This window comes from Oculina patagonica, chromosome 6 (genome assembly GCF_052425735.1).
Source record: "Oculina patagonica isolate OP01 chromosome 6, crgOcupat, whole genome shotgun sequence".
In the NCBI taxonomy this organism is placed as follows: domain Eukaryota; kingdom Metazoa; phylum Cnidaria; class Anthozoa; order Scleractinia; family Oculinidae; genus Oculina; species Oculina patagonica.
In genome coordinates, this window is record NC_135763.1 from 18,906,449 (window position 1) to 18,918,233 (window position 11,785).

Consider the following 11,785-nt stretch of genomic DNA (forward strand, 5'->3'; position numbering starts at 1 on the left):
TTCATATCCGCGGACTTTCAAAATATCGGCGTGCAAGTTTCTTGCTTCCTTGGCCATCCTTTCCGTTGCATTGTGTGTAAATGTGGATTCGAGCACTGGCCTCACTAGAAAAATTCCTTCCAGAAAGGAAAAAATATTCGTATTCTCCTGATGTACATCCACAAGTTCGCATTACAACTCGGAAAACCAGCCCACGTTCGTCCGCCATTTTGAACTTAATTTAAACTTAATATAAAATTGCCAGGTTACCAAGGGAGTTTACACAAATTTAATTGAATTTCTCCAGCAAACCGCAATAAGTCGTCATTCACGACTTAAAAAGGGCAATATTGAAATGAAACTTTGGCCGCCGAGAAAAATAAACTTGAATGTAACCGTTACAGCGCGCGCTTAAAAAAAAGAACACACGCGTGAAGATCTCCATGACGACCGCAGTTGTCTGGTTTTTCGAAAAATGAAAGAAAGCTTTTGTTTGCAAAATTTCCATCGGGGAAGAACTACTTGTTCTTAGTCTAACATCAATTGTTTTCTGCTTTCTGCGAATAAAAACCATATGACTTTTAAGTAAATCAAATGTTTACAAGGGGAACAACGCGTTTGTTTTAGATGCGCGGGTTGAAAGTTTTGATCGCGAAAAAAAGGAAAACCGAGAATAAAGTTTGAAAACACAAGAGAAACCTTACCTTCTCGCTTAGCAGAATACGTAACATACGATAACAACAAGAAGGCAGCGCCGTAAGCGAAAATACCAACCTGCTTACAACAAAACTTTTTTCTTCTCACAATTAACGCACAGCTTGTTTGTTCCGCGAAAAAAAGCGAAGTGAACATTTGACGTCACAATAAGCATTGATGACGCAGTGCGCGAGGGGATAGTCAGTTGAGGTTGGTTCCCAGATTGCTTTTTTTAATCAAGTGAGCTTTTTTTTAGTCTTTCTGAAACCGTTTAGTTGTAGACAAGACATGTTATTTACAATACTATGCACATTTGTTTGAAAGCCGAGCAGTGAAGGGAAATAGAGTGAAAACTTGCGAGTAAGAACCTAGTTTTCCAGGTTAGTCTAAACAGGTTCTAACATAAATGGTAGTTAACACAAATTTAGGCTATTTAGGTTCTTTTCTGAGGAAAAATTTTCATTGTTGCAAATAGAACTTTAATGGGCTACGTTTACACGGGACCGGACCGGAACCGTTCCGGACCGGTCCCGTGTAAACATAACCTAAGTGATATTCGGCCTAATATTTGTACAAAAATTGCATACCCGTTACACGATGTGCTTGTGTAAAAATGAAGCACTGACCAGTCAGAACATGACATTGTTTACAGGTACAGTAAAGCCTTGTCCAAACTTATTTTCCCCAAAGTAAACATTCTTAATGAATTTAAGTATATGTACTGCAGTGTATAAGAGCTTTATATATCCAACAGTATAACTGTATACTACCGCACGCCAGTCTGTATTCATTGAAAAATGAAACATTGCTGTCTTGTTACAGAAGTAACTTTTATTTTTTTCCTTTTACACCATGTTCCCTTTACATGTCATATTTGCTAAATGCTAATTTAAGTTATTTTCCCCGCGATGCACATGCATGTCAGCTGTTCAGGCTTCATCTGTAAAATAAGATACAATCGTTATTTGATACAAAAAGAGGCTTCTACAATAACTGATGTTTTGCCATATTTTATCTAAAATAGACTAATCAAAATTAACAATACAAGTTAATTAAAAATAAATTCACACTCTAGTTTTTTAATGGAAAACTAATTAAATAAAAAATCAGATTTTTTACCCGTACATTCAATTTTAAACATAACTAAATATCTTATAATGTTCCTTTTTCAATAGTGGTGATGTGTTTCCGAGAACGTAGCTAGCTCGTGTTCTGACAACAACAACAACACCAATCTTTATTTGTACTCTTGCCTTTACAAAATTAATTATCAGTAAAAATAAGAGTACTGGCTGCCTGGAATAAACATGGGGGGCTAGCGGAGCCAGGCAGCCAGTTGACATAGGTATTAAATGAAAATTAATCACAAGTCATTAACTTTATAATTATTTTTTGATAATTGCATTCTACCTTTAAAAAGTGACTGCTTGGTAATACGGATAAAACACTCGATGATTATTTCTTCTGAATGTTACTCTCGGTCGAGTAAGGAACATTAGACAGATAAGAAATGGTATGTCATATTTTTGTTTTGAGATGTTGACCATGCAACATGTAAATGTACACCGCCAGAGTTCTTCAAAGGTTTAATGCTAACATTTTTTCTCAGATGCCTTTTACAAACTTAAGAACGTTTGCCTACTCGTTAGAAGCCTCTGGGTAGCCATGGTAACAGCAGATGCGTCCCTTGCACTCTCCCATTCCGTACATTTTCTCCTCGCCCGGATCACACACATATTTGCAGGTCCCATATACGCCATGGTAGATGTAGCACCCCATCACCTCCTCCACTGAAAAATATAAAGCATTTTCAGATGAAAGAAAAACTAACAGCACAAAAAATAACGTATCCGTCTGAAAATAACGTAACTCCACTTCAATTAATTACATTCATTTATTTTAAAATGTATAAAAAAACGTTCTCTGGCTAAAACAATACAAACGAAATCGACCCTTTGGCTGTCGGGCTACAGCCTTCGATGAATAAAAATGAAATAGAAATGAATCTAAAATATATTTAGTATATTAACTATCCGAGGGAATCCGAGGGCCACAGGTTTGTCAGTTGAAAGACTGTTACCTGCAACCCTCGTAAACAAAGTCGATTTATTTATTTTATTTAGGGAAGCAATAGCTTGGTGTATAATATCTCAGTGTAGGTGTCCCAGTAGGTTATACACCAGCGTAAAGTACCCTTGTAATATTTAGCACTGTGGTGGGAGCTATTTATATTTTGTGGGAGCTAATTGGGTATTTTACATAAGCGTTGCCGAGGAGCTAAATCTGGGACAATCTAATTGGTGGTAATCTGGTGGGATATCAGTAACAGAGTCGAGTATTGTGTTTTATGATTAAGAATACAAACTAAATATATGATGTAGTATACTCACCGGGCTGTTTAAAGCACCACTTAGTGTCAGGTACTGTCGGGTCCCAACAACAGGATTTACCCAGACATTCATCCTTTGTTATTCCAAAATAGCCACATTCCTCGCGTTCAGAAGGAGCAACAGGACAAAGACCATCAGGGAGGCCTGTCAGAAAAATTGCAATGTAAAGAATGCATTAAAGATCGAAAAATTGGCATTGTGGTGAAAAGTGTCAAACCTCCTTATTAAGATTGTTTTGCCTGGGGGACAATAATCTGATGTCATGTTTGTCATACATGTATAGAGGAAACATATGTGTACCAGTAAAGATTGAGAATGTAATCAATCTACAATATGTATGTGGTAGAAGATAAACCACTAAAACTATCACGAATATGCTGTAAGACCTCGACACGAGTTTGTGGAGTATCGATGGAGTAAGCTTTAAGATCCACCTTGTACTTATCCATATTTCTCTTTAGTCAATTTTCCAACGTTCGGATGCTTAAAAGTGACAAATAGACAATTTAGAAATCTCAATAAATTTAATTCTTACTTGTGCCTTTCTTAACGTAGCAAAACTTATTGTTTGGATCAGTGTCATCCCAGCAGCAGTTCCTCTTCAAGCAGGTCTCTTTATCTATTCCAAGCCATCCGCATTCCCGGCGGTAATCTTGAAAATCACAGCTGTCTGCAAAGAGTTAAAAAAACACGCCCCATCAGAAAACGGACACGGTGATCACGGGAATTGATGCATGCAAGAGGCTGTCTCAGAAGGCGTAACTATCTGTGCTACGGAAGGTTTTATCCTTTTTCTTTTTCAAAAGGTGGCATTTCAAAAGATTGTAATTGTAGCTATGCTAAGGTTTCTTCGGTTCATTACGCGAGAGGGGAAGCAATGTGGCCGAGTGGTTTAGGATGCTAGTCCAATAGTCTGGGTTGACTCAAGCCCTCTATCCTGCGACCATTTGTCATGTTTTGTAGACAGGAGTTCAGCAACACGGCCACGTTTTATCGACTGCTAATAAGTTTTTTTTCCTTTCAATGGATTGTTAACCTTGTTATGTTTGTTTGAAAAAAATTGCCTCGCCTGTTTGAGTGGCTGCATGCTTGCAAAACTAGTATTAAGCTAAGTACATGACCGCCCGTATATCATATACCAGCACTTTCCAGCTCTTATACTTTGATGGGTCAATACTACAAATCTTTATCAGTTGTTGATACAATATTGATATTAAACAAATGCCCAATCATTGCTAAACGCTTTGTGGTAATTCTCTTGACATCACTGGTAACCATAGCAACAGTATAACCTGTTTAAAACACCTTTTTTTACCCTTTAGTGCTTATAACTCAAAAACGAGTTCGGTGATCCCATATTTTTTATCGATTAATAGCAAAGTTAAAACAATCTCTGATAGCAGTTTCAGAGCCACGTTTTTTAAAGAAAGCGGTTTATGGAAGTCTACAAGATAAAAACGGACATTTATTTACCATCATCTTCCATTGCCATCACAGCAACTGCACCAAAAAGTAACACGAAAACAATGAATTTTCCTTCCATGTTGCTGGGCTGTAAAGAGAAGAAAGTTCATTTTTATGTCTATTTTGTTATTTATCATAACAAGATACAGGAAATATTAAAAAAAACGAAAGCTTTGTTCATTTATAAGTGTTAATTGTGGTAAATTACTTTTTTTGTGCATGATCCGCAAAAACAAGTTCCTGTACATAAACATTACCTAGGGGTTGAAGGGTGGTAAGGCGCCCTGGTAGAGTGTCGGGAAATGCCCACCGTGTCATAGGCTCTGCCACCAAGTCGGCTGTCGCATGTCCTCGTCATAACCCTGGTAATGCAGTTGTACTGTGGCTGAGCGACAACGGCAAAAGGCGGGTATCCGGCGCCTTTCAAATAACGGGATATTGTGGCTAAGGAAAGGACGCCCTGACAGAAAACCCTGGCCCTCCAGGTTGGGGGTTGGGCATGGGGCCAATCCCCCAATCTCGTAAAAATTATTGATTACGGAATCCAGAAATTCTAATAAGCAATGTTACATGGAGAGCAGCACAGCCACTTGCCTGACTCCAAATGATGATTGTTTTTACTTGGGAGGGTGGGTTAATGACAAAAAAACCGGCCCTATACCCACCTAGGGTTTTGGCCATAAGTCAAGTAAGTCACATAAGCATTACCGACAAAAAAAGTTTCCGCAGAAATTAATTCCATACTAGTTAAATACATGTGCATCAAAAATTATGTTGGTGCCTATTACAATTGTCTATTTTCGCGATGTTCTTTTTTGACTTTCGTCGTGCCGAAAACGAAAATGCTTGCTTGTTTGCATAACTAACATCCGCATGGTGTTTGACCTGTATTTTGATTGTTACTCCAAAAATAAAAATAAAATGTTATAATTTGAATTGAAGTTGTCTTCAGAAAATCGCAAAAGATAATTCCCTGCCGCGGGGGATACGAATTTTATCTTTGAGTGCTGATGGTATGAGAGATACTATCAGCAGAAAAAGATAAGACTCGTATCCCCAAGCCGCCATGTAATGTTCTGCCTTTTTTAAACAGTCGCAAAAACTAACTTCCAATTTAGTGTCTAAACTGAGGTGCTCTCTCTCTTTGAAAACTTAGTCATCTGAACCTCGTCGTGAGAAAGGTTTTTTGTGAAGCCTCAAATGGTTATCGACAAAATAATAACCCATAACAAAAAGCCAATCAACATACTTGAAAATAACTGAGACTCTTTAACTAGTGAAAAGAGCATGCCTAAACTAAATTCACATGAGATACCCACGTGCAATTGGTAGTAACAGAAATTGGTATGGTTGTGATTTCATTGTAAAAAAAATATTTTTAAAGTAATTGATATTTATGTATACTAATATTAATATTTACCCGATCATAGCTCATGCATATTTTTCAGACAGCACACCTGTTTGCTAGGTATCGGTTTAAGTCACAAAAACTTTAATTTTAATTGTTACCATGCAAATTATACGTTCAAAATGAGAATGTAGTTCCAATGAAAGCAGAAAAAAGATAAACGTATGACATGGAAGACAAAAGATCGAATCAAATAATTTTCTTGCTTTTAGGTGTTGTTCATTCTTAGGATAAATTGTTTAACAAAAAGAACTTGCATAGAGTATTGATGAATAAAATGTTTGTGGTATCGAGTTTTCTTCCATCTTGCTGGATTGCAGTGTCTAATATATAACTTAGCAAAGATCAAAGAACAAAAGCGCGCGCATTTCCCACATTTGATTAAAATTAATCTATTGGGCTGAAATGTTGAGCATACAATATCTTTCAACGGGAGCAAATTTCTTTATTTGTGTAGGTCACCGCACACGTTAAAAAAGGCGGTGGTTAAACAACAATGGTGAATATCTCTGGACGTAACTCTCATTTCGGATTGAGCTTTTATCAGGATCACACAATTAAAGTGGTTTCTGAATTATGACTTTCTCTTTTTTTCAGTATCTAATCTAACGTTAATCAACTTTAAATATAACATACCGTACAAAGCAGTGTATGAACAAGTCTTCTTTGTCTAAGTATTGTGCTCTTTGAAATCTTGGTCAACTGTGCCACGTCGAGAGAATGTCTTTTGTTAAAAGGCGTTTTAAAGGCGTTAAATGATTATTGACAGAATAATCACCCACTACCAACAGAGCCAATCACGGAAGTTAAAAAATAACAACTGACACTCCAAACAAGAGAAAGTAGCATTCGCTAACTAAACAGCGCATGCCTAAACAAATTCCACACGAGGAGTCCACGTGAAATGAGTGTGGTTGTGATTTTACTGGGAAAAAATATTCCTAAACTTATTGATATTTATATATACTGATATTCACCCGATCATAGCTCATGTATATTTTTCAGACAGCACACCTGTTTGGTTTGTTAAGGTTTTAGTCACACAAGACAATTAATTTTGATAAAATGCAGCAAAATAAAGAAAATATTAAAAATTTAAACACAAGCAAAGTTAAGGCTAGCTTTTAAATTTGTCAGAGAAACGCAGTAAATAATCAATTACAAATTTCCACACGGATGACACACCTATTTGCCTAATAGTGGTTTCTAGGCTTTTGTCGATTGTGCTAGCATAATGTTTGCCATAATTTAGCTAACCGAGCATAAATTTTTAGCTTTTATCTTTATTTTGCACTGCTAGTTCAATCTGGGTTTTTGACTTTAACGGAATGAAAAAGAAACGTTATTTAGTTTTAAATACACTTCTTTTCACTTATTCTTTTATCATTTCCACACGAACGACACACCTATTAGCCTAGTAACATACGAGATACTATTTTAAAATGGAACCATGCTTCGCGAATACTGTCGAAAGTCGTCCACATTTAATACCTGCATAAAAGCAGAATGGTAAAATGTTCTGTGTAGTCAAAAAGAACAATGCAATACTAAGGAAAAAACTGTAGACATACGTGTCTTTGACAACGGCGCATGTTGATAGAATGCGTACAACAAAGAACTTTATTAGCATGATGACTGGATCTGCGAAAACTTTTATTTATCCTAAATTGTGAAACGTGAAAGTCTCAGTTGCTCACTATTTCCTTTCCCCTATCATTAATTAGAAATAAAATGGTGTGAATCTTAGCTGAGTGCTCTTGCTTTTTTCTCGCTAAAAAGCTGGCTTTTCCGTCCCGTGATCGGATAATAGCATTCTTTTTTTTTTGTTTATCTATTTATTATCCGGGCAGGTTATATGAAGATTATTTCGTTAGGTTCCAATTTATTTCTAACAAATAGCTGAACTAAATTCACATGAGATGCCCACATAAAAATGGTAGTAACAGAAATTAGTATCGTTGTGATTTCATTGTAAAATAAAATTATTAATATTTATGTATACTAATATTTACCCGAACATGGCTCATGTATATTTTTCAGACAGCACACCTGTTTGCTGGGAAAAGGTTTAAGTTACGAAAACTTTCATTTTAATTGTTATAATGCAAATTACGTTCAAAATGAGAATGTATTGTCAATGAAAGCACAAAAAAGAGAAACGTATGACATTGAAGACAAAGGATCGAATCAAATCATTTGCTTGCTTTAAGGTGTAGTTCATTCTGAAAAGCCCACGTGAAATGAGTATGGTTGTGATTTTACTGTGAAAAATAATTCCGAACCTTATTGATATTAATATATACTGATATTCACCCGATCATAGCTCATGTATATTTTTCAGACAGAACACCTGTTTGCTTAGTTAAGGTTTTAGTCAAAAATTTTGTTACCAAATAAATTACTACAGAAATATAACAAAGTAAAGAAAATATTAAAAATCTACACACAAGCAAGGTTAAGGCCAGCTTTTACATTTGTCAGAGAAACGTGGCATGAAAGTCACAGGGTTGTAGTAATCAATTGCAAATTTCCACACGGATATGACACACCTATTTGCCTAGTAGCGGTTTCTAGGCTTTTGTCGATTGTGCTAGCATAATGTTTTGCCATATGAAGAAAACCGAGCATAATTTTTAGCTTTTATCTAAATTTAGCACTGCTAGTATAATCTGGCTTTTTTAGATTTTCACGGAATATACTTCTTTTTACTTATTCTGTTTCTATTTCCACACGAACGACACACATATTAGCCTAACAACATACGAGATATTTTAAATGGAACCAGTCTCCACGAATAGTGTCGATCGTCGTCAACATATAAGAAGATCCTGCCGAAAAATAGAATGGTAAAATGTTCTGTGTAGTCACAGAAGCCGACGATGCATTACAAAGGAAAGAACTGTAGACATACGTGTCTTTTACAACGGCGCATGTTGATAGAATGCGTACAACAAAGAACTTCATTAGCATGTTGACTGGATCCGTGAAAACTTTTATTTATCCTAAATTGTGAAAACGTAACAGTCTCAGTTGCTTAGTATTGCCTTTTCCCTACCATAAATTAGAAATAAATGGTCAATATCTAAGCTTAGTACTCTTATTTTTCTCGCTACAAAGCTAACTTTTCTGTCCCATGATCGGCACTGATGTATTATTTTGTTTGTTTATTCATTTATTTCCCCAGCAGGTTAGATCAGGATTATGTCGTTAAGTTCCAAGCTATTTCTGAAAACCTCTTAAACGATATTTACAAATTTCTTGCACTCTGTAGTTGAAGGGGCGTTGTCGCTGATTTTGGAATAGCCAAAATATATCCTTGTATATCCTAAAGATAATGGTCCATTTGTATTAACAATTGATATATTAGTGCACTGAAACGGTTAACAAGCGTAGTGGCTGCGGATGGCTTGGACAGAAATGGATTATTTCTTGAAAAATTAAGGCTAAAGTTTTCAAGTTGTTCCCGCTCGTCTTCAAAAAAATCGATATTTCAGTAGCTGTGGTTTGATTTCTCTCCGCAAATTCTTCCTTTAAATGTTCATATACAATGTTTTTCATGGGTGAAGTTCCGTACAACTAATTTCAGAATTTAAAGCAAAATCCCCGTGACATAAAGATTTCCTTTATCCTAGTTGTGTCTTCTCGGACAATGCATTGATATTAGAACGAGAAAATATATTTTGATCACCCTCTAGATCTGAAATGTTTCTAATTGTTTTCTTGGAAAGTTTTTCAGTTTCATAGACGAATTGGTTTCTAACTTAAACAGGCAGCTGGATGACAGTTCCAGTCCGTAAAACACACCAGGTGGTGAGATCACACATTCTTCACGCGACAGTTTAGGCCCTGCCAAATTAAATCCCGACAAACGACAACCCTTTGAAAAAACTTAAATTCTGACAACGACAAGCACTTTCCATCAATTTAACTACCGACAGCGACGTGAAGTGCGCGCGATAAAGAAGCGACACGGGACATTTTTAAATTTTGACAAGCGGCACAGGCTTTGCCGGGACGTGAAAAGTACTGTGTCTTAGAATTGGCATCGTAGTTCAGGGGAATAAAACAAAATACAAAAGAAATCGTCTTGATTCACAAGTAGCTAGATATTTACTCATTCACGGCTCTTGTATTTATTCAGAACTGTTTCGGACAACACACCTGTTTACTGGGTAACGACTCCAGTCGCAAAAACTTCAGTTTTAATTGCTGTATGCAAATTACTGAACATTTTACCGCACAGGGCATATGCAGGGTTTTGTATTCACGAGAAAAGACGACGGAGTAACATCAGAGTCATAGAATTATAGACAAACTTCCAATTGTTCATTCTTGGAATAAATTTTACAAATGGCTGTGTAATACAAAGCAACTACAGCAGGCTTATATGGGAGCAGTGGACTAAAAGAAATAATAAAACACGATAATTTTAAGATAAGACACGAAAGTCATAAATTTTTTCTCCATCTCGCTGGGTAGACAATTGTTGTCTATTGTAACAATAAGCATAGCAAAATTATCATAATTAGAATAGTTCAAGACCAAAAGCGTGCGTGTTGATGTACACGTAACGTAAATGATCAATTAAGCGCCGCTACTCGAATTAGCGCCGCTCTCGAATAAGCGCCGCACCTTTACACATGTCTTTACCTTTACGAAAATAATTTGATAAGCGCCGCTCGCGCTAATTTGGGTAAGAGAGTGTGAAAGAGACTGTGAAACTGTGTTCATGTTACCTATTGTACTTCATTCGATTAAATTGTGCACAACTAGTACGCGCCTCACTCGATTCTCTCTATATTGACTTTATATTCCCGTCAGTGTTCAGTTTACCGGTAGTTGAAATAAGTGCCGCTCTCGAATAAGCGCCGCTCTCAAAGCGCCATGGCGCTAAATCGATTATTTACGGTATTCCTCGCATTTGGTTTAATTTAATCTATTGTACAGAAATGTTGACCACACAATATTTAACAGAAGTAAATTTCTTCTTTCTATAATTATTTAGTTTCCATCAGGCAGACATACTTCCCTTCTAATCCAGACACGTCACCACCAGCGTTAAAGGAAGGCTGTCATTGGACGTGAATGGTAAAACTTCTTTTCTTCCCTCCTGAATGTCATCTTTTATCGTGATTCAATCAGGATTGTGAAAGTAAAGTGGTTCCTGATTAATAAATATCAATAATTTCTCCGTTTCTGCTGTGAAAGGATGGGTTGAAAGAATGGCCTTTGTTTTCAAGGTGTTATGACAGAATAGTAGGCCATTACCAATAGGCGATTGGCATGATGACATATTTGACTACAGCTACAAGAATCCTTCGCTTTTTCTTTTATCATTCTAATTAGAGCAATTGTTTTTCAAACCCCACTGGGGATTCATAATTTAAATATCAAAAGAAAAGCTAAATGAATTCTGGTAGTTGTAGTCAAATGACGACATCGTGCAAATGTGCTATTACATAACAGGACTCTATACTGCCGGGGAAATTAAAGAGCAAAATTTATAACCTAATATAAGACGCCCACGTTAAATGGGAAGGGCTGGAATATTCTCTAAAAATTTCAACTGGTTTGTTGGTAAAAATACCTAGGAAAGTTCAGCATGAAAATCTTCTGATATTTTTTTAGAAAATGCACCCTTTTGCCTGGCAACGGTTAAACCACAGGCTTACCATCCTATGTTTGTGAGGTCACAGCATGCCCATATGAAATATTCAAATTTCTTCACTAATTGCTATTGTAAATATTGAAGCTTTCTTAAATCGGCTTTTACGACTTATATTTGTAATAAAATGAAATAGAAATATTTTCGCATTGTTTAAGTTTGTTTTTATACCATTTTCTTGGC

General features: G+C 36.3%; 2 protein-coding genes across 3 annotated transcripts in view; both read right to left on the minus strand.

Moving 5' to 3' along the window:
* The window catches only part of LOC144657496 (peroxisomal membrane protein PEX14-like), a 307,100-nt gene that overhangs the window by 157,918 nt on the left and 137,397 nt on the right, over positions 1-11,785 (minus strand). The window lies entirely within an intron of this gene.
* LOC144657523 (uncharacterized) lies at positions 1,487-8,922 on the minus strand. Of its 2 annotated transcripts, none has more exons than XM_078517883.1 (6): positions 8,701-8,922; positions 4,539-4,617; positions 3,601-3,735; positions 3,066-3,209; positions 2,318-2,465; positions 1,487-1,615 (listed from the first exon to the last, which is right to left on the minus strand). In XM_078517883.1, exons 1-6 carry the CDS (start codon positions 8,905-8,907, stop codon positions 1,612-1,614), a joined length of 717 nt encoding a protein of 238 aa, XP_078374009.1. In that variant the 5' UTR covers positions 8,908-8,922; the 3' UTR covers positions 1,487-1,611. The 2 variants fall into 2 exon arrangements, with proteins under 2 accessions (XP_078374009.1, XP_078374010.1); XM_078517884.1 differs by lacking the exon at positions 8,701-8,922 and adding an exon at positions 6,574-6,718.